This window comes from Neltuma alba, unplaced genomic scaffold (assembly GCF_004799145.2).
Source record: "Neltuma alba isolate B1F8T4 unplaced genomic scaffold, ASM479914v2 tig00002129_pilon, whole genome shotgun sequence".
Lineage (NCBI taxonomy): Eukaryota > Viridiplantae > Streptophyta > Magnoliopsida > Fabales > Fabaceae > Neltuma > Neltuma alba.
Window position 1 is genome coordinate 170,933 of NW_021632748.1, and position 21,363 is coordinate 192,295.

General features: G+C 32.5%; 2 protein-coding genes across 2 annotated transcripts; both read left to right on the forward strand.

Moving 5' to 3' along the window:
- Positions 1-2,606: 2,606 nt before the first annotated feature.
- Positions 2,607-3,116, forward strand: LOC114717274 (uncharacterized). Its single transcript, XM_028902383.1, has one exon. The coding sequence runs from the start codon at positions 2,607-2,609 to the stop codon at positions 3,114-3,116; it is 510 nt and encodes a 169-aa protein (XP_028758216.1).
- A 7,314-nt stretch (positions 3,117-10,430) lies between these two features.
- On the forward strand, positions 10,431-19,127 carry LOC114717285 (ent-kaurenoic acid oxidase 1-like). Its single transcript, XM_028902394.1, has 9 exons — positions 10,431-10,648; positions 11,864-12,341; positions 12,988-13,254; positions 13,834-13,923; positions 15,082-15,160; positions 17,489-17,599; positions 18,002-18,009; positions 18,480-18,586; positions 19,031-19,127. The coding sequence occupies exons 1-9, from the start codon at positions 10,431-10,433 to the stop codon at positions 19,125-19,127; spliced, it is 1,455 nt and encodes a 484-aa protein (XP_028758227.1).
- Positions 19,128-21,363: the final 2,236 nt, after the last annotated feature.

Genomic DNA, 21,363 nt, shown 5'->3' on the forward strand with positions numbered 1-21,363 from the left:
ATGTAACCTTAAACTAAGGTGTAAACAACAATAAGTGGATGTTTGTAAATCCTCCAATATAATTAACTAGTATACCTCAGAGTCCTATGAGCTCAAGCTAATTATAAGGTGAGACCAACTTCTATAATATATGCCTTTACTTATGTTCTGCTCTCCCATTTTACTGACACATAGAAAAGCATAGGTGCACAAACACACACATCCAAAACATATACTTTGTCTATTTTTTGTTTTACTTTTGACTTTAGCTAACATCATGCAAGAGGAAACAAGGTTGGGCCTTTTTCACAAGTGAGAGTTGAAAAATGGGAACAAAGTTAGCACAACAAAGAGGGGTGATGAAGGTACAAAATCCTTGCTTTGATGAAGATAATAATAATAATGATAATAATAAATCCACTAACCTAGTATAATAATAGCTACAGTAGCTAGCTTCAAGCCTTAAAGAAGAGAATCCGAAGATAAAAAACAGAGGCTCTAAGAAAATACCACAAAGCAACAAATTGGATTTCTGAATGGAGTGGGGTGAGTGAACTTAGGATAGGAGAAAGAACTAGCTTGAGAATGGAGTGGGGTTAGTGGGATTTGATGATTTAGGGTTTTCTTCTTTTATTTTTCAGACGCCGCTAGTTTCAAACTCTGAGAGGGAAAGCAAAAATTTGATGAAGCTCAGCTGGTTAAATGAATTGCAGTTACTTTAGCTTATAAAATGTTAAAGCATCATATAATAAATAATTTGTTATGAATATTGCATGAGTGGATGTCCATAACCCCTAACCCTTAGAATTCTCATAGGATTCCTCACCTTCAAGTGTCATAAACTACATAACCTCCCTAATGAATGTTTTTGGGAGGAGTTTCTTATTGTTAATGCTATTATGATGTTCTTTATTCCTTTGTAACCTTAGTATAGGACTTCAATGCTTGGAGGCCTATAAATAGAGGGCATACATGAGGCATTTGGACCTTGAACCAAAGTGAATGAGAAAAGGCCATTGTCTTCTCTATCTCTTGCTTTCTTTTCTACTCTTCATTCTCCTTATTTCTTGTAGTTTTACAACACGTTATCAGCACGACCTTGCTCTGAAAATTTGAGGTATAAACCCTTCGTAAGATGATGCACTCTTCTCATCGTCTAATTATCTCCTTACTCAATCATCACAATATATATCCATGTATTGACTACATATTAACTTTATATTATCTCCTTTCTTAATTATCATGTTTTATATTATATAATGTTACTCTATTGTTTTCTTTACATTTTAATTTTTTCATTATGTTATATATATATTTATTTTATGTTAACATTCTGTTTTATTTTAAGTCATTTTATTTTGTTGTCACATTGTAAAATATTATGTTTGTTTCAAATAATTGATGTAATTTATGTATCATCTCCATTTGGTATCTATGGTATTTTACATTATTTTATCTGTGTTGTACTAACTCTCATATACATATAATTTACAGTGTCCCATGTTGTTTTATCTATATTGCACTAACTCTCATATATATATATATAATAATTACACTGTTTATATATATATATATATATATATTTTCCTATCATTCTATTTGTTCGTATTTATTTATGTTGTTTATATATGTTGTTTATATAATTTATTTATAATAAGGCCTAATAATTTATATGTTGTTTATTCATTATTTATCAATTTATATTTATTTCGTTTATCTCACTGTAGCATTATTTTTATTTTTATTTTAGTTTAATTTTTATTATATATTAGTTAGTCTATTGTAACATTTATATATTTATTTATATTACCGCATTTACATTACCCCCTTCCCCCTATATATATTTATATATACATTGTCTCTATATTATTATTGTAACTAATTATTTGTGTTGTTTATTTTTTTTTCCCTCATATATGTTTATTTGTCATTGTTTATTTATTCATTTATTTTGTTTATAATTTTAAAGAATAATTTATTTATGGGTGACTTTTGAATCCTAATATTTTATTTATTGTGTTTCAGTGTGCATCAATTTTATTATAATTCTAATTTTTGTTATTATCATTTTAGTTTGATCCATGGCCAATCTTACCAAACTCGAGTTTACGGCTCTTGATATCACTGGAAAAAAACTATTGTCTTGGGTCTTAGATGCTGAAATCCACCTAGATGCCAAAGGTCTAGGAAGTACTATTTTACCTGGAAATGAAGCAACTAGCCAAGACAAGGCTAAGGCTATGATTTTCCTACGCCACCATTTGCATGAAGGGTTGAAAGCTGAATACCTGACGGTAAAAGACCCGTTAGAATTGTGGAATAATTTAAAAGAAAGGTATGATCATCAAAAAACGGTAATTTTGCCTAAAGCTCGTTATGAATGGATGCATTTGAGGCTCCAAGATTTTAAATCTGTGACTGAATATAATTCAGCAGTTTTCAAGATAAGTTCTCAATTGAAATTATGTGGTGAGAAAATAACAGATGAGGACTTATTAGAAAAAACATTTTCAACTTTTCATGCTTCAAATGTGCTCCTGCAGCAGCAATATCGTGAAAAGGGTTTTAAGAAATATTCTGAATTGATCTCATGTCTTCTTGTGGCTGAACAAAATAACGAGCTATTAATGAAAAATCATGAGATCCGTCCCACTGGATCAGCTCCATTCCCTGAAGCGAATGTGACTGTACGCAATAATCATCATACACGTGGACGCGGTCGTGGTCGTGGTCGTGGCCGAGACCGTGGTCGTGGTAGGGGACGCACAAATTACCGTCATTATGGTGGGGGAAGCAACAATTATAACCCAAATACCCACCAAAAGAAGAAACTTGGGGATGGGCAGAAAAAAGATAAGAATGGCCCTTCAAGAGTTGTTGAAAATCAATGTTACCGGTGTGGCATGAAAGGACATTGGTCACGTACCTGTCGTACGCCTGAGCATCTAGCAAAACTTTATCAGGCTTCTATAAAAAGAAGTTCAAATAATGTGGAAGCAAATTTGACTTTTCAAAGTGATGATGTGGAGGCAAATTTTGCATACAAAAATGATAATATCAATGAGCTAGATGATGTTAATGGCCTTGATGCTATGGCACATTTGGATGTGGCTGATTTCTTTGAGAATCATGATTAGAAGAATTTGGATAATTTTAGTTTGCTTTATTTATGCTTTTTAATTTAGTTTATGTTTATTTATTTCTCTTTTTTTTAAGAGTATTATTAATCATGATGTACTTCGAATTTATATTAATGAATGTTTTTTTTTCGGTGAAGAATATGGATGTTTCTCTTCCTTTTGTTGGGCACAAGAATGAAGATATATGCCTGATAGATAGTGCTACAACACACACCATACTCAAAGATAGAAAATATTTTTCTCATCTTACGATAAATAGTGCAAGCGTCAATACTATAGCGGGTAATACAAAACTAATTGAAGGCTCCGGAAGAGCAATTATAATATTACCCAGAGGAACAAAATTTGTTATTAATGATGCTTTATATTCCTCGAAGTCTCAAAGAAATTTATTAAGTTTTAAAGATATTCGCCAAAATGGATATCATATTGAGACTATAAATGAGAAGAACATTGAATATTTGCATGTTACAATGGTAAGAAATGGAGAAAATATGTCATGGAAGAATTACCGACATTATCTTCTGGTTTGTACTATACAAATATTAGTACAATTGAAACAAATGCTACGGTAAACCAGAAGTTTACTGATAAAGATACGTTTATTGTTTGGCATGATCGGTTAGGCCATCCCGGATCAACTATGATGCGAAGAATTATTGAAAATTCACATGGACACCCATTGAAGAGCCAGAAGATTCTTCAATTTAAAGAATTTTCATGTGCTGCTTGTTCTCAAGGCAAATTAATTATAAGGCCTTCATTGACAAAAATAGGAGTTGAATCTCCTGCATTTCTAGAGCGTATCCAAGGAGATATATGTGGACCTATCCATCCACCATGTGGACCATTCAAATATTTTATGGTTTTAATAGATGCATCTACAAGATGGTCCCATGTGTGTTTGTTATCAACACGTAATTTAGCATTTGCTAGATTACTTGCTCAAATAATTCGATTAAGAGCACAATTTCCAGACCATGCAATTAAGACAATTCGTCTTGATAACGCTAGTGAGTTTTCATCTCAAGTTTTTAATGATTATTGCATGGCAACTGGAATAACAGTAGAAAAATCTGTTGCTTATGTCCACACTCAAAATGGCCTAGCAGAGTCATTTATTAAACGCCTCCAATTGATTGCTAGACCAATGCTTTTGAGAACAAAACTTCCTATTTCAGCTTGGGGACATGCAATTCTGCATGCAGCAGCAATTATACGCATCAGGCCAACAAGTTATCATGAATTCTCCCCGTTACAATTGACTTTTGGTCGAGAGCCAAATATTTCCCATCTTAGAATTTTTGGATGTGCGGTATTTGTCCCTATTGCTCCACCACAACGCACAAAGATGGGACCTCAAAGAAGGTTAGGGATATATGTTGGCTATGAATCTCCTTCTATAATTAAGTATTTAGAACCATTAACAGGAGATTTGTTTACAGCACGTTTTGACGATTGTCATTTTGATGAGACAATTTTTCCAATATTAGGGGGAGATAATAAGCAGCTGGATAAAGAAATCATATGGAAAGCATTATCATTATCTCATCTAGATCCTCGTACACAACAATGTGAACTTGAAGTTCAAAGAATAATTCATTTGCAAAATATTGCAAATCAACTGCCAAATGCATTCACTGATCCTAAGAGAATTACTAAATCTCACATTCCAGCTGAAAATGCTCCAATTAGAATTGATGTCCCAGCAGGACAACTAGAAAGCGCAAGTGAAACCAAACCACGCCTGAAGCGGGGTAGACCAATCGGTTCCAAAGATAAAACTCCTAGAAAGAAAAAAGGAGCAAATAATCATGATGGTCATGATAGTCAAATTGAGGAGGCAAGTCCTATAGGAGAGGACCGAAACATAACTAATCAAAAGACCTCAGAGGAGGCTCAGGTACCTGAAAATAATGAAGAGATCTCAATAAGTTATGTTACTACAGGAAAAAGATGGAACCGAGAGAACACAGTTGTTGACAATATTTTTTCATATAATGTTGCTGTTGAAATAATTAATCAACATGAGGATCTTGAACCTACATCAGTTGAAGAATGTAGACATAGAGATGATTGGCCAAAATGGAAAGATGCAATTCAAGCAGAGTTAAATTCACTTTCAAAGCGTGAAGTTTTTGGACCTGTAGTCCATATACCAAATGGTGTGAAACCAGTTGGATACAGATGGGTCTTCGTGCGCAAACGAAATGAGAAAAATGAGATTGTTAGATATAAAGCACGGCTTGTAGCACAAGGATTTTCACAAAGACCTGGTATTGATTATGAAGAGACATATTCTCCTGTGGTGGATGCAATCACTTTAAGATATATAATTAGTTTGGCAGTCCATAGAAAACTTGAAATGCGTTTAATGGATGTTGTTACGGCATATTTATATGGTTCTTTAGATACTGAGATTTATATGAAAATCCCTGAAGGATTTAAATTGCCAGAGGCATGTAAGAATTCTCGAGAAAATTATGCAATTCGTTTGCATAAATCCTTATATGGATTAAAACAATCTGGAAGAATGTGGTATAACCGACTTAGTGAATATTTGTTGAGAGAAGGTTATAAAAATGATCCAATTTGCCCATGTGTTTTTATAAAAAGAAATGGATCAGAGTTTGTTATAATTGCTGTCTATGTGGATGATTTAAATATAATTGGAACTCCTGAAGAGCTTCAAAAAGCAGTTGATTGTTTAAAGAAAGAATTTGAAATGAAAGATCTTGGAAGAACAAAGTTTTGCCTTGGCTTGCAAATTGAGCACTTGGCAAATGGAATTTTCCTCCATCAATCAACTTATATTGAAAAAGTATTAAAGCGATTTTACATGGATAAGGCACATCCGTTATCTACTCCTATGGTTGTAAGATCACTGGATAAGGATAAAGATCCTTTTCGTCCTCAAGAAGATGAGGAAGAACTTCTTGGTCCTGAAGTACCATATCTCAGTGCCATAGGTGCATTAATGTATCTTGCTAATTCAACACGACCTGATATTGCATTTGCTGTTAGTTTATTGGCAAGATTTAGTTCTTTCCCAACAAGAAGGCATTGGAATGGAATTAAGCATATATTTCGATATCTTCGAGGGACAATTGATATGGGATTATTTTACTCTAATGAATCAGAATCACAATTAATTGGCTATGCAGATGCAGGATTTCTATCAGATCCACATAAAGGCAAGTCTCAAACAGGATATTTATTTATTTGTGGAGGTACAGCGATCTCATGGCGTTCAACAAAACAAACTTTATCAGCTACCTCATCAAATCATGCGGAAATAATTGCAATTCATGAGGCAAGTCGAGAATGCGTTTGGCTGAGGTCAGTGACTCAACATATTCAAAAAATGTGTGGTTTTTCCCTTGAACAGAAGATTCCAACAGTATTATATGAAGACAATACAGCATGCATAGCTCAATTAAATGGAGGATATATCAAAGGAGACAGAACAAAACATATTTCTCCAAAGTTCTTTTTCACTCATGATCTTTTGAAAAGTGGTGATATAGATGTTCAACAAATTCGCTCATGTGACAACCTTGCTGATTTGTTTACCAAGACACTGCCGACTAGAACATTAGAGAAGTTAGTGTATGGTATTGGAATGCGCAGGCTTAAAGACTTAAAATGATGTTATCATTAGGGGGAGTAAATATTGTGTACTCTTTTCCTTCACTGGGTTTTTGTCCCAATGGGTTTTTCCTAGTAAGGTTTTAATGAGGCACAATACTCATTATGGACATCCAAGGGGGAGTGTTATGAATATTGCATGAGTGGATGTCCATAACCCCTAACCCTTAGAATTCTCATAGGATTCCTCACCTTCAAGTGTCATAAACTACATAACCTCCCTAATGAATGTTTTTGGGAGGAGTTTCTTATTGTTAATGCTATTATGATGTTCTTTATTCCTTTGTAACCTTAGTATAGGACTTCAATGCTTGGAGGCCTATAAATAGAGGGCATACATGAGGCATTTGGACCTTGAACCAAAGTGAATGAGAAAAGGCCATTGTCTTCTCTATCTCTTGCTTTCTTTTCTACTCTTCATTCTCCTTATTTCTTGTAGTTTTACAACATAATTCATTAAAAACTACCCAAAAGTATGTGGCTTTGCTGGCAAGATAGGTGTTTAAGCTTGACAGCAATGCATGTTCGAATCCTCTCTAACTTTTAGCTTATAAAATGTTAAAGCATCATATAATAAATAATTCATTAAAAACTACCCAAAAGTATGTGGCTTTGCTGGCAAGAGAGGTGTTCAAGCTTGATAGCAATGCATGTTCGAATCCTCTCTAACAATGTTATGCATTTATTTTTTTGAAAATTGACACATTGAAAAAAAAAATGTCCCTCTTTGTATTGTATTATTTTCTTCAATTATATTATTTCTTAGCCCTCTCATATAGATTTTCATTGTCAAAGTGATTATTATGTTATTTAAATATATCCACACTAATTTAATTACAATCATCTCTCCCTCATAAACTTAACTATATTATGCCTTTCAGTTATAATACCTTTCTCTCTGACACACACACATACTCTATCTCTTTTTCAATTATATTACCTCTACCTTACACCCTCACTACTTTCACCTCTTTCCTCACCTCATAAACATGCATATTCCACTCTCATGCATGCTTCCGCTTCATTTTTCCATATACCATATCTTTTTAATTCTATCTCTCACACATATAATTATAATATATCTATTTTATACATACTACACACTCCCTTCCTCTCCCTTTCTCTCTCAAACACCACATTAACTTGCACTAAGTCTCTCTCTCCAACGCAATAATACATGAAAAAGTATTAGTCATCAAAGGTAGTTACATTAGTGACAAATTTATAATATAAATGGATCATAATTTTTAAAATATATATAAACAAAAAACTTTCAACACCGACAAAAAGTCGTCATTGAAACATACCTTTGGCGGCGACAAAGAAAAGTCACCACTCAAAGTATCAAATTTTTAGCAGCGATAGGGTAAAGTCACCACAGGAGGTGACAACTTTCAACGACAACAAATGTTGTTGCCACCAAAGGTTGAAACATTCGGCAGCAACATTTTAATGTCACCACCATTATATACATGTCACCACTAAAAGTCTAACATTCGGCAGTGACTTTCTTTGTCACCATTGAAAGTTATACTTTCAATGATGAATTTTTTTGTCACTGCTGAAAATCATCACTGAAAGTATTTTTTTTTGGTAGTGCATGTTTTATACTATATATATTATAAATAGATGAAGTGTATTTTAGAGATCTAAATCCAAGCAAACCACCAATGCATAACTACTTAACAACCTCATGAGTGCGAAAAGATCTCCTTTATAAGAAGACCCTTTCAAGGGGGGATTGGGAGATAATCTTAATAAGAGGGAGATTTATTCTTGAGTTTTTGAGTAAACATAAAGTTTATGACTAAAACGTGATTATGATAAAAACTAACGGATTACCAAACACATTAAAGAATAAAGTGATAAGAGTTCCTTTTGTTTTTTGTGCCTTATATTGCATCAGTCCTTAATATAAAATTTAGTTGATTAATTTGGAGAGATCTAGCAAGTTACTAAATTACTTAATTATAGCATATATTATATGATATTTCTAAAATACTTATTTGTATTATTAGATTATATATTTATTTATAAATGAGACAAAGTAGTTAGGAGAAAAACGATAGATAGAAATATATACTTTAAAGTAATTTAGTAACTTTTTAAAATATTTCTAAATTAGTTAACTGTGTCTTGTATTAAAGACTACATGTAATATTATATTTCAACCATATTTTAACCTATTACTACTGTATCAGTTTTAAGCTTCATTGTTGTTGTGTCAAGAAATCAGTCATATGTGGAGCTGTGGGAGGCTGGACACAGGTGTTGGTGTTTATAAACTGAACCTGCATGTCTTTCTCAGACGCTGTGTTTTTAAGCTCACATATATTCATGAACTGAGCCCATTTTACTTTCCAAGAAGAGCTCATTTTCTTTCTCTGGAATTTGAATTGTAATCACCAAAAATAAAGTAATATACTGTTTACTACCTGCTGCACATTTTGCTTTGGAAGTTGGAACCATGAACACCATTCTTGGCGTATTTGCATGCCTCTTTGTTCGCTTCTGTATATTTATGCGTTCAAAAACCACTGCACAAATTGCAGCAGTCACTAAAAGCATCATATATATAGGACAAGACCTACGTTACCTCAACCTTTAAACAATGCCTGTATTCTGCTGCATCTATGCCACTTTTTTACTAGCAGAAAAATAATACAGTGATAAAACTAAACTATAGTTTAGAGAATAGATTTTATGAAGAATAGATTTTGTGAAAAAAGTGATTTTGATAAAGTAAGAGTGTTTGGATAGTTGTTCTCAGAAACACTTTTTATATGTACAAACTACTAAAAAAAAGCATAAGTTAATATGTTAATTATATAAAAAATAGATTTTATACTATATTTTAATTTGAAAAAATAAAATTGTTAGTAATATATTTTTTACCAACGTAATTAATAATATATAAGATAATGTAATTAATAAATAATTAATATATGTATATATATTTATAAAATATAAGATTAAATATGTTTATAAAAAAATAATTGAGGGGTGTTAAAGTCATATTATCATTGAGATCTATTCTGACAGGCACAATCATACTCTCCAATTTGAGCTAGAAGTATAATGGATTCACTTTTTCTGAAACCATAGTTTTGAGTCCAAAACCATGGTTTGTTAATTCACCTCCCTGTTTAGCAAATCTAGGACCCAAACCATAGTTTTCTATTTTACCCAAACAGGCCCTAAGTTTGCCATGGTTTTGATGGGAAAACCATGGTTTCATGACAAAATCATGGTTTCAGAAAATTATGAGGTGTATAGATATTTTTTGGATCAAACTTTGGTTTAGGTTCTAAAGTGTTTTTTCTAAGTTTGCCAAACACCCCATCCTTTCCTTTTAATTTAGATAAATTATTTGAAAAATCATAAAGAAGTCTGAAATAAAATAAAAAAGAAAGAAAGAAAGAAAGAAAAAGTTTGCGTGGCATTGTCAGAGATTTTTTTTTTTTTAAACTTCTCTCTCTCTTATTATTTTCTGTTCTCATTGAACCAGGGGAAAACGTGGTAACGGCTTTGTCAGACATTGTTTGAAACTATAGACAAGTGATTAAAGAGGCTTACATAAACTGATAAACAGAGACGTGAGGGCTATACATTCATAGATAACAAGACCGCAAAAAGAAAGAAAGGAAGAGGAAGAGGGAGAGTATGGAGATGTGGGTGATAGTTGTGGGGTTATGTGTTGGAGTTTTGGGGTTAAGATGGATTCTGAGAAATGTGAATGGCTGGTTGTACGAGTCAAAGCATCGTCATCTTCGCTTGCCTCCTGGACATTTTGGCTGGCCCTTCCTTGGTAACATGTTGGCCTTCCTCGCTGCCTTCAAATCCACCAACCCTGATTCCTTTGTTCATTCTCTCGTCTCCAGGTTCTCTCTCTCTCTCTCTCTCTCTCTCTCACACACACACAAAGAACAAATACACACTATCTCTCAGTACTCATCGAAGTGATGAGTATTATGATGCTCATCATTGTAGTAAAATCTACACCATTTAAATATGGTTTTAATGGTCTAGATCTAAAATTTTGAACTGATAATTTTTTAAATGAAGAATTATTTTTTGAAAAACCTACAGTCAAGAGATTACATTTATTTTGGATTATGTACCTATTAAAGAAAACATTTTTCACAAAACAAAAATTTAAAAATTTAAATCTTAGTTGTTTAGATTAAATTGTTTCCCTATCTCTCTTGCTTGAACACTCACTATTGAAAATGCCAATAATGAGTGTCTAGTTTAGCTGGTAAGAGGACTATGCTAGGTTAATTAGAGATCTCGTATTCAAATCTTGGATATGCAGCTGCCTTAAATACTTTTCACGGACCGGGGGTATCAGCTGCCCCCTTAGTTGTGCCCTAGCTGCATGCCCCTCATTTTTGTTTCCAAAACTATTTTTTAGCTTTTTATAATTAAATTCTACATAAAATGAGCGACATTTTGATATCTTATAAAAAACATAGTTCAGTTTTCAATTTTTTTCCTCAATTTTTTAAAGATTTAATACTCTAAGTTCAGCCAAGCTACGTTTTGACCAAAAGCAATGAGTTTCTGAACATACACAGAGCAAGTTTTTATGATTAAGATTTGGTGTTAGTTAATTAATTACTTTACCATTACTTACTTCTACAAGATCTTGAAAATATATCACAAGCTATATATGCCTTGTCGGCGTGGAATGAACTTTACAGAGGGTATATTTAACAAGTGAATCGATAATACTCCTCCGGTCCTTAATATAAGACCCATTTAACTAATTTGATTAGATTAAGGAAGTTAGGTAAGTTAGTTAATTATAAGAAATGTGATACGTTTTTCCTAAAACACCATAATCATCTTTTTTAATCCCAATCTCTCTCTTCTACTTGATTATGATTGAGGAAGTATCCATAAGGGTAATTTAGAGAAAATTGATAAATATGATAAATGGGTCTTATATTTAGGACCAAAACCAACTTAACAATTGGGTCCTATATTAAGGACTGGAGGAGTAGAAAGTATTTTAAGAAAATGGATCATATACATATACATGCGCGCGCGCGCACATATATATATTAAATCAGCAATACTGTATCATATTGCAGGTATGGAAATACGGGTATATACAAGGCCATGATGTTTGGGGAACCAAGTGTAATTGTGACAACACCGGAAGGATGCCGGCGAGTGCTAACGGACGACGAGAAATTCACAACCGGTTGGCCTTATTCCACCGTAGAGCTCATGGGGAGGAAGTCCTTCATCATCATGCCTTATGAAGAACACAAGCGTCTCCGGCGCCTCACGTCGGCTTCCGTTAACGGCTTGGAAGCTCTGAGCTTGTACTTGACCTACATTGAAGAGAATGTGATGAGCTCATTGGAGAAATGGACAACTATGGGAGAAATTGAGTTTCTTACTCAGATTCGTAAGCTTACTTTTAGAATTATCACTCATATTTTCCTTGGCGCAGCAAGTAATTCTGTTGTGGAAGCTTTAGAGAAAGAGTACACAACGCTTAATTATGGAGTTAGAGCCATGGCTATCAACATTCCTGGATTTGCATATCATTCAGCCCTCAAGGTATGAGAGAGAGCGTGTAATTAGGTTTGCGTTCTTTTTATCCTTCTCTTTTACCCCTCCTGTTTTATTTATAAGCTTTAAATTTGAACATAGATCAATTTTATAAATTTGAATTTGGATTTGTCCTTATATTTAATACTTTTTTTAAATTTTGCTATTAATTATTTATTCCCTCGCTCTAGCCAAACTCCTTCTCATTATGTTTCTTCATACATTCTCTTTTGTCTTTGTTCTCATTTATCATGAAAGCATATTTTAAAATAAAAACAGATTATTTCATATCTATTTATTACTTTTAACTGATTTTAGCTAATTTTTTGTTATTTGAAACTCATAATAAGGATTGGAGAAAATATAATAGTGGTAATTAAATTTATTAAATTGATGCTTTTATTTGTTAAAATAAAAAAAAAATTCCTTCATGAATTGTCTCTCATTAAATAAAGTATGAGACAACAAAAAAACTTTTAAGGGAAAATCTTAAAGACAATTATGTTTTGCAACAAATATAATTATTTTAACTAGAATTAATTTTATTGACCTATATGAAACTGGAATAGTAGGGAGTATATATAATTTGAGTGATATATATATATATATATATATTAACTTAGCCTATATTGTGAATTAATTTTTGAATTTTCAGGCCAGGAAAAAACTAGTGAGTGTATTTCAAGCTGTGGTGGATGAGAGACGAAAGCAAGAAAAGGAAGAGGGATTTAGAAAAACAAAAGACATGATGGATGCTCTGATGAATGTGGAAGATGAAAATAATGGAGGAAAACTGAGTGATGAGGAAATAATTGACATTATGTTGATGTACTTGAATGCTGGCCATGAATCATCAGGACATGTCACCATGTGGGCCACAATTTTCTTGCAAAATCATCCTAAATATTTTCAAATGGCTAAGGTATGTGTCATCAACCATCAACTTACTTCCTTATTCAAGCTTCAACTAAATTAATACATCATTATTAAATATATGTGCGTTGAAATGTACCAAAGAAAAGTTAATATGAAAGTGAGCATAATTTCACCTCATTTTTAATTAAATTTTTGCAGTTTTTTTCTTTTTACTGGATCATTATAGTTTCCTCAATCATTGATATTGATCTCTGTACTTATAATAATTTTTAATTTGTAAGGAAAACAATATCAGTAACTGATGACGCGCCTCTGATTCAACATAAAGATGAATTAATTTTGCTGCATATATAGATCTAAATAAAATTAAACCATATGACAGATTATATAGATGTAAGAATAAGACTACTATAAGTATAATAATTTCTTATTTAAATGTTGATAATAAATAAATTGTACTCCACCATTTTACTTTTAAAAACGCTCCTTTTTTGTATTTTTGTGAAAACTTGCATGTTATCTAGCCCTCATCCACATCAACCCCTAGTTAATGCTGCATATATATATAATTATATGTATATATAAATAAATCATCTCTAAGTGAAATTGGGAAAATGTTGAGCAGGCTGAACACGAAGAAATAGTAAAGAAAAGGCCTCCTACACAGACGAGATTGACCATGAAAGAAGTCCGACAGATGGATTTTACTTCTAAGGTACGTGCACCCGTGCGTGTCCGCTGATGATGATCTCTATATTTCACATCCAGTCTTTAATATAAGAATTAAATAATTAATTTGTAGATATTAAAAAATTAATTAAGCAAGTTATTTATAATAAATGGACGTTGTCTTTTTTAAAATACTCTCATCAATCATGAGCATTGTTGTCAAAGTTATGAGTTGACTCTCCGAGTTTAATGTTTTTATGTTTTTAGCAAATAAAATCACGTCTATTCACTCTTAAACTCATGATAATTGTAAACTCAGTTAAAATTACAAGTTCATTTACCAAGTTTACTATTTTTACGTTTTAAGCTTACAAAATCATATCAACTCGCACTTAAACTCGTGCTAAATTTTTGGACTTGATTATGTTTAGTGACTTTATATATGAATTTTATAGAAATTTCTTTGTTGAATGTGATAAATTATGATCATTGCTGGATATAATTTTAATTATTTAAATTTAAAATATATTTAAACGAAATTGTTTTCATTTTTTTATATATTAATTATTTGATTATGTACTTTTAGTACCAGTTTATTAATAAAAATAAACTATTACAAGTTTATGATTCAAGTTTATGATCCGAATTTATTTCATTCTCACGAGTTCGTTTAAACTCGTGAGTTTGACAACCTTAATCATGAGCATTGAAACTACTTCTTGATGAAGGTTCTTTAACAAGCACATGCAATTACAAAGGGATTAATTTGAGGCAAAATAGATAAATATTGAAGACAAAATGGGTTAGAATCTTATATATAGGATTAAATTACATTTTTAACTAGTTATTATATTAAGAATCAAGTGAGAGAGTACTACTTTCTATTCTTAATATAAGAGCTAGTTAACTAATTTGATTAGATTAAAAAAATTAGCTAAAGTAGTTATTTGTAATACATATGTATTGTTTTTTTTAAAATATCTTTAATAATCATGTGTGCTAGTTAGAACTATATTTGATGAAACTTTTAACATGTATAATTACTGTAATAACTATCTTTAAAAAAATAGATAAATATAAGAAACAAAATAGATTAAGGTCTTATATTTAAAACTAAATTAAATATCAAGTTAGCTCTTATAGGATTATTCAATCATAAAACTCCTAATAAATAAAATCATCTGCTTGTGTTTTCTCTCTCTAGGTCATTGATGAAACAATGCGTTTGGTTACATTCTCTCTCATGGTCTTTCGAGAAGCAAAATGCGACGTCACTTTCAATGGTGAGTGTTAGTGTGTTACTACTTGCCATATGTTCAGTCCATTGTTTTTTATTGGAAGAAATAATTTTTGGATATGACTTACTGTTATTTATAAAAAGATACTCCTTCTAATTTATAATATAGGTTATTTTAACTAATTTATCAGAATCAATAAATAATATGATGACAAAAAAAAAAAAAGAAATCAGGGGATGATAGTTAATTCATTGCATCTGTCTCAAATCAAAAATTTTCTCCAAATTTATCCATACTAAATGAGGTTATGTAAGAGAGAAAAATATAAAAAGTCATATTTAAACATTAATTGTGAGGACATAATTGACGAATAAATATTAATTACTCCTCAAGCGAGAGGAAATACTTAAAGGTTGCTTGTCTCCATTTTTTTTTTTTGGGTTAATTTTCCTTTTTTCCCTTATTTAATTACTCTTGTTAATATTATTGCATTTATCACAAGCTAAATTGTTTACATGATAATTTTTTCTTACACTCTCTCTCCTCATAAGTAAAGATATTTTTGGAAAATTTTTTTATATGTTTATTGTCTCTAACCAATTTTAATCATCCTGATTCAATTAATTGTTTCTTATAAAAAGATACGGAAGGAGCGACCGAGTGAGTATATCATTAGCTATCATTTTCTCTTTTAAGTCACTACAAAAAAACAGACTTTAGGCGACGACTTTCGGCGGCGACAAAAAAGTCGCCGCTGAAAGTCCACTTTCCGCGGCGACACCAAAAAGTCGCCGCTGAAACTAAGACTTTCAGCGGCGACAAAAGTGTCGCCGCTGAAAGTGGACCTTCAGCGGCGACAAAAGTGTCGCCGCTGAAAGTGGACCTTCAGCGGCGACAAAAGTGTCGCCGCTGAAAGTGGACCTTCAGCGGCGACTTTTTTTGTCGCCGCCAAAAGTGGACTTTCAGCGGCAACATTTTTAGTCGCCGCTGAAAGTTCGCCATTGAAACCAAGACTTTCAGCGGCGACAAAAGTGTCGCCGCTGAAAGTGGACCTTCAGCGGCGACTTTTTTTGTCGCCGCCGAAAGTGGACCTTCAGCGGCGACTTTTTTAGTCGCCGCTGAAAGTTCGCCATTGAAACCAAGACTTTCCGCGGCGACTTTTTTTGTCGCCGCCGAAAGGGGACCTTCAGCGGCGACTTTTTTTGTCGCCGCCGAAAGTGGACCTTCAGCGGCGACTTTTTTAGTCGCTGCTGAAAGTTCGCCATTGAAACCAAGACTTTCAGCGGCGACTTTTTTTGTCGCCGCCGAAAGTGGACTTTCAGCGGCGACTTTTTTAGTCGCCGCTGAAAGTGGACCTTCAGCGGCGACTTTTTTAGTCGCCGCTGAAAGTTCGCCATTGAAACCAAGACTTTCAGCGGCGACTTTTTTTGTCGCCGCCGAAAGTGGACTTTCAGCGGCGACTTTTTTAGTCGCCGCTGAAAGTGGACCTTCAGCGGCGACTTTTTTTGTCGCCGCTGAAAGTATAATATAATAATATATATTTTATTTTACAATATTAATAAACAAATTCAATCTGGCTCAGCGGCAAGAAGGTTGGACACGAAAGGAGGCGGTCACGAGTTCGAACCTGGAAGAAGACACATTTAAGGTGAAAATATTTGGACGATGACGTGGCGAGGAGGAGTGATGTGGCAATGACGTGGAGATGGCTAGTGATGATGTGGCGGTCGGCAGTGATGATGTGGCCACCGATGGCGATGACGTGGAGGTCGACGGTGATGACGTGGCGGCCGGAGATGATGACGTGGCACCGACGGCGATGACGTGGCATTGGTAAAGCCAATTCTTCTTAGGCATTACTTTCAGCGGCGACAAAAAAGTCGCCGCAGAAAACACTTTCGGCGGCGACATTTGTCGCCGCCAAAAAGTCTTTCAGCGGCGACAAGAGTGTCGCCGCCGAAAGTGTTTTCTGCGGCAACTTTTTTGTCGCCGCTGAAAATCTTTTTGGCGGCGACAAATGTCGCCGCCGAAACTTCTAAAAGTCGCCGCTGAAAGTATCTTTTAGCGGCGACTTTTTTAGTCGCCACTGAAAGTTTTCAGCCACAGCTGCTACGGCAACGACTTTTCAGCGGCGACTTGTCGCCGCAAAAAACTTTCGGCGGCGACTTTTGTACTTTCAGCGGCGACTTTTGTCGCCGCTGAAAGTCAATTTTTTTGTAGTGAGTGCATGCATGATTGTTTTTCTAACGATGATATTCTTCATGAAATATTTGTGTTGGAAATTTCTGAAGCACCACACACACATCTGTTTGTTTGTGTGTGTGTAAAGAGTGAAGTGTATAACAATATGGTTTCATTAATTGGTCGGCGTAGGTTACACTATTCCTAAAGGTTGGAAAGTTCTCACCTGGTTCAGGAGTATACATTATGATCCTGAAATATACCCTAATCCAAGGGAATTTAATCCTCTTCGATGGAATGTAAGTTTCATATATAACTCCTCATTCATGTTCTTTCTGCATATATGATAATAATTAATAATAATGTACATTGTGTTAGCAATCTTCACATTAGAAAATAACCAAAATATATTCTCACTCTTTCACCAAAAAAGAAAATAATCACACAATACTCCCTCTTTCCTTTAATATTAGTACTCTTTTTAGTACTTTGATCCTATTCATAGGATAGAGAGAGAATCCTTTTTCTTTTATCATTAATATAAGTTATCTAATTAAAATTATTATATGAAGGTATAAGTTGACCCCTAATTCACTATTTTGTAAGCCATTATTTTGTTAGAAAGTATATATATAGTAAACAAGTATAAAGTTGATAAAGGTAATAAGGTTAATTTAAAGTTTTTCATAATTTTGATGAAATAAGTTAGAAGTGTTTATAAATAGTATCAAAGGAGTGCCCATAATTTGTCAAATTTATAAAAATCAAGGAAGTTGTTTTGTCTAACTTTTTTTTCTTTTCTTTTTTGTCCTTTTACCCCTAGTTGAATGTACATACCAATGGTTAAATAATTTGTCAGGGATTGGGAAAAAATGATTGCTTAGGGGTATATTTAGAAAAGATTACTACAAAAAAGGACAAGCGCAGCGCTAAAGAAAACTTGGTCTTACCATAAAATAGACGAAATGGGTTGTGTAACTTAGTTGACCATTTCAGTTTGAAAGTGTAGAATTCTCAAATACTCTATCCAGTCTTAAATATAAGACCTATTTTGTATTGTAAATTACATTACAAAATGAGTCTTATATTTAAGATCGGAAGAGTAATATTTTATTATTAAATAAGTAGAATATATAGTTTATGAATTTTATGGATGATTTTTGTATAGAATTTCACACCCAAGGCTGGAGAATTCCTTCCCTTTGGAGCAGGAAGCAGACTGTGTCCTGGAAATGACCTTGCCAAGCTGGAAATCTCAGTCTTCCTTCACCATTTTCTTTTGAATTATCAGTGAGTTCTCATTCTCAGGTTTTGATTATTCCCTCTATTGGTCATCTTTACCTGCTTTTTCTTTCTGTATTTTTTATTGAAATTATTTTCTGCTTGTGTTTGTTCCTTCTTAAACTTGCAACCCCCACACTCTAATAATGGTAATAAGAGAAAACCTTCTTTTTTTATGCGTTATGATGAGTTAAAGTTTCGGAACTGAGTCCAAATTATGAGAAAAGTACAAATGATTAATTTTTGGGAGAATTGCAATAAAGTTCTAAGTAAGAATAAACATAATCATTAAAAAGTCTTAGGAGCTTACAATAACAAGTTTCAGAGTAATAAATGATAACTGCTCATTTGTCATTAGGATATTAGTAATTATTTTCTTTTCTTGAAATCTCATTGTAATTCTCCCATTTTTTCTTATTAATTAATTAATTGTTTTCTTTTTTTGGGCTATAGGCTTGAACAGCGAAACCCTAAATGTCCCGTGAGATACTTGCCTCATACAAGGCCAATGGACAATTGCTTGGCAAGAGTTAAGAAAGTTACAGCCTAGCTTGGGTGTCTTCTCTAAATGTGCTTCTTGTAATATAATTAAACTGCGTCTTTTTGAAGTTAATTGGTTGCTCTCTTCTTGTACCATAGTTGAGTGTGTTTTCTGTAATCCAACCAAAAAAAAAAAAAACCCATCGCCTTCGTATTCTTAAATAACATCTATCGTGGTGTGTGTGCATGTACACAAATCAACTTTAATTGTAATATTAACAGTATGGGGGGTGCCTCCCCCCCCCCCAAATGCTATTAAAATTTTAATGGCAGGACAGTCGATAGTTAAGATGCAAAACATTATGATCTTTAATTTAAATGTCTAAAAGTTAGGAATGTTACACGTAACTGGCCTACAATTCAGAGGTTTTGTACATTTTTAGCCTTAAGTTAATTATTTATGAAAATATATTGACTCTATTAAGGTTTTTTTTTTTTTTTTAATCATTTGTATTCGACGCTACGTACATATTTATCAGTGCGGTTAGCTAAATAATTCTTATATTGTGTACATATTTTACAACGTTTTATATATTATGTACACATGTTATAGCACTTCATATATAATCAAATATATATTCTTGTCTAAACAAAATAAAGAACTACATAACCACTTGTAAATAGAAAAGTTTCCACATTTACATCCGTAAGTGCTAAAACCAACATAGAAAAATAATCAGCCATATTTTTGTAATTAGATTAGAACTAAGTGAACTTATTGAATTTAATTATAATTCAAGTTGTGGTCACATTTGGGTACAAAGTCATCTTTACATCACTGTGCAAGCTTTCACATGCAAAAAAGAATTGTGCAAAGGACTGGGCTTTAATATCATGAAACACATCCGTAATTCTTTACTAAAGTCATCATTCACAACTTTTTTTTTTTAGACAAATTAAAGAGGTCTTTCTAATTTCGTCATATCATATCCAATTTATGTACCTTAAATTTATTCCATTACAAATAAGATACCTTTTTTATCTTAAAAATACTTTGCTGACTATTGTTTAAATATTTGATACAAAGACAACAATATAAGTTATTTCTTTTGAAAATTATTCATAACAAAATTTATCAAAAAAAATTAAAATAAATATCTGAAAATTATGAAAAATAATACAAGTTGAAAAATAATCGACAACAAAAGTTTTAACAAGCAGCTCATGACTTGCATAGCAAGTAATTAACTTTTTCATACCCAATATGATATATAGATTAATCCATAACGTAATCCAACTCTCAAAGCAACAATAATAATCAAAACAACCAATATAAACATCCCAAAACTGAAATCAAGTAACCCATTTGATATATAAATAGTTTCTATCATATAAAACAAAAACGATCCAAAAAAGGCTAGAGGAATAGGTTAGAGCATGCTCACGGCACAGAAGACGGTGAAAAACCTCAAAAACAAGCTCTTTCTACAACGAGATCAACCAACGGCGGCAAAACAGTCACAGAACAAGATGGGAACAATAGGTTTTGGTCAGAAATAGTGGGAGGAGGAAGTTTCGACGGTGGTGAGGATTGAGGAAGGACCACCGCGTTCTGTGAAAAAGTAAGAATTATAGCGTCAAATGGGTTAGGTTAAAATGACTTTAATATGCACGTTTGATTCATAAAACATATGAAGTGCAATGAAAAAGAACATTTGTTTAGTATGTCATCAAGTAATTGTGAAACTAAATTTACATTAATAAAAATAAATGCAAAATGATCGCTTTTCTTATATTAATTAGGAAAAAAATGGATGATATAATGAGGGTTGATATAATTTTTAGTCTTTAAAGTTTACTTTTATTTTGGTTTTAGGGTATGTTTGGATTGGCATTGAGCAAAACTAACTTCTAGCTTATCTGATTTTTGTAACTGAAGTTAGAGTAAAATTCAATCAGGATATATTTGGATAAGTGTTTTTAAAAAGTTAGTTGAAAAAGTTAAAAGTTGTTTAAATAATTAACAGAAAAGTTAGTTTAGTTATAAATGACTGAAAATGGCATGGACTTTATTGAATAGTAGTGTTTGAAATTTTATATTTTTAATGTGATAATAATTTAAAAACTATGTAAAATTATTATGATAAAATATAAATATTTTATTTGTGAAATTATAAAATAAAAATATTTATTATGAAGAAAAATTTGAAAACACATTGTAGATAATTAATTAAATATATATAATGGACAAACATGAATATAAATTAAAATTCATTTGGTCTGAATAAAAGCTTATTATGCTAATG

Bases quoted from the DNA above. Each gene is read 5' to 3' on its own strand.
- LOC114717274 (XM_028902383.1), top strand. From the start codon at position 2,607: ATGAAAAATCATGAGATCCGTCCCACTGGATCAGCTCCATTCCCTGAA.
- LOC114717285 (XM_028902394.1), top strand. From the start codon at position 10,431: ATGGAGATGTGGGTGATAGTTGTGGGGTTATGTGTTGGAGTTTTGGGG. The intron at 12,342-12,987 runs GTATGAGAGAGA...TTGAATTTTCAG, and splicing joins CATATCATTCAGCCCTCAAG to GCCAGGAAAAAACTAGTGAG. The intron at 13,924-15,081 runs GTACGTGCACCC...TTCTCTCTCTAG, and splicing joins AGATGGATTTTACTTCTAAG to GTCATTGATGAAACAATGCG.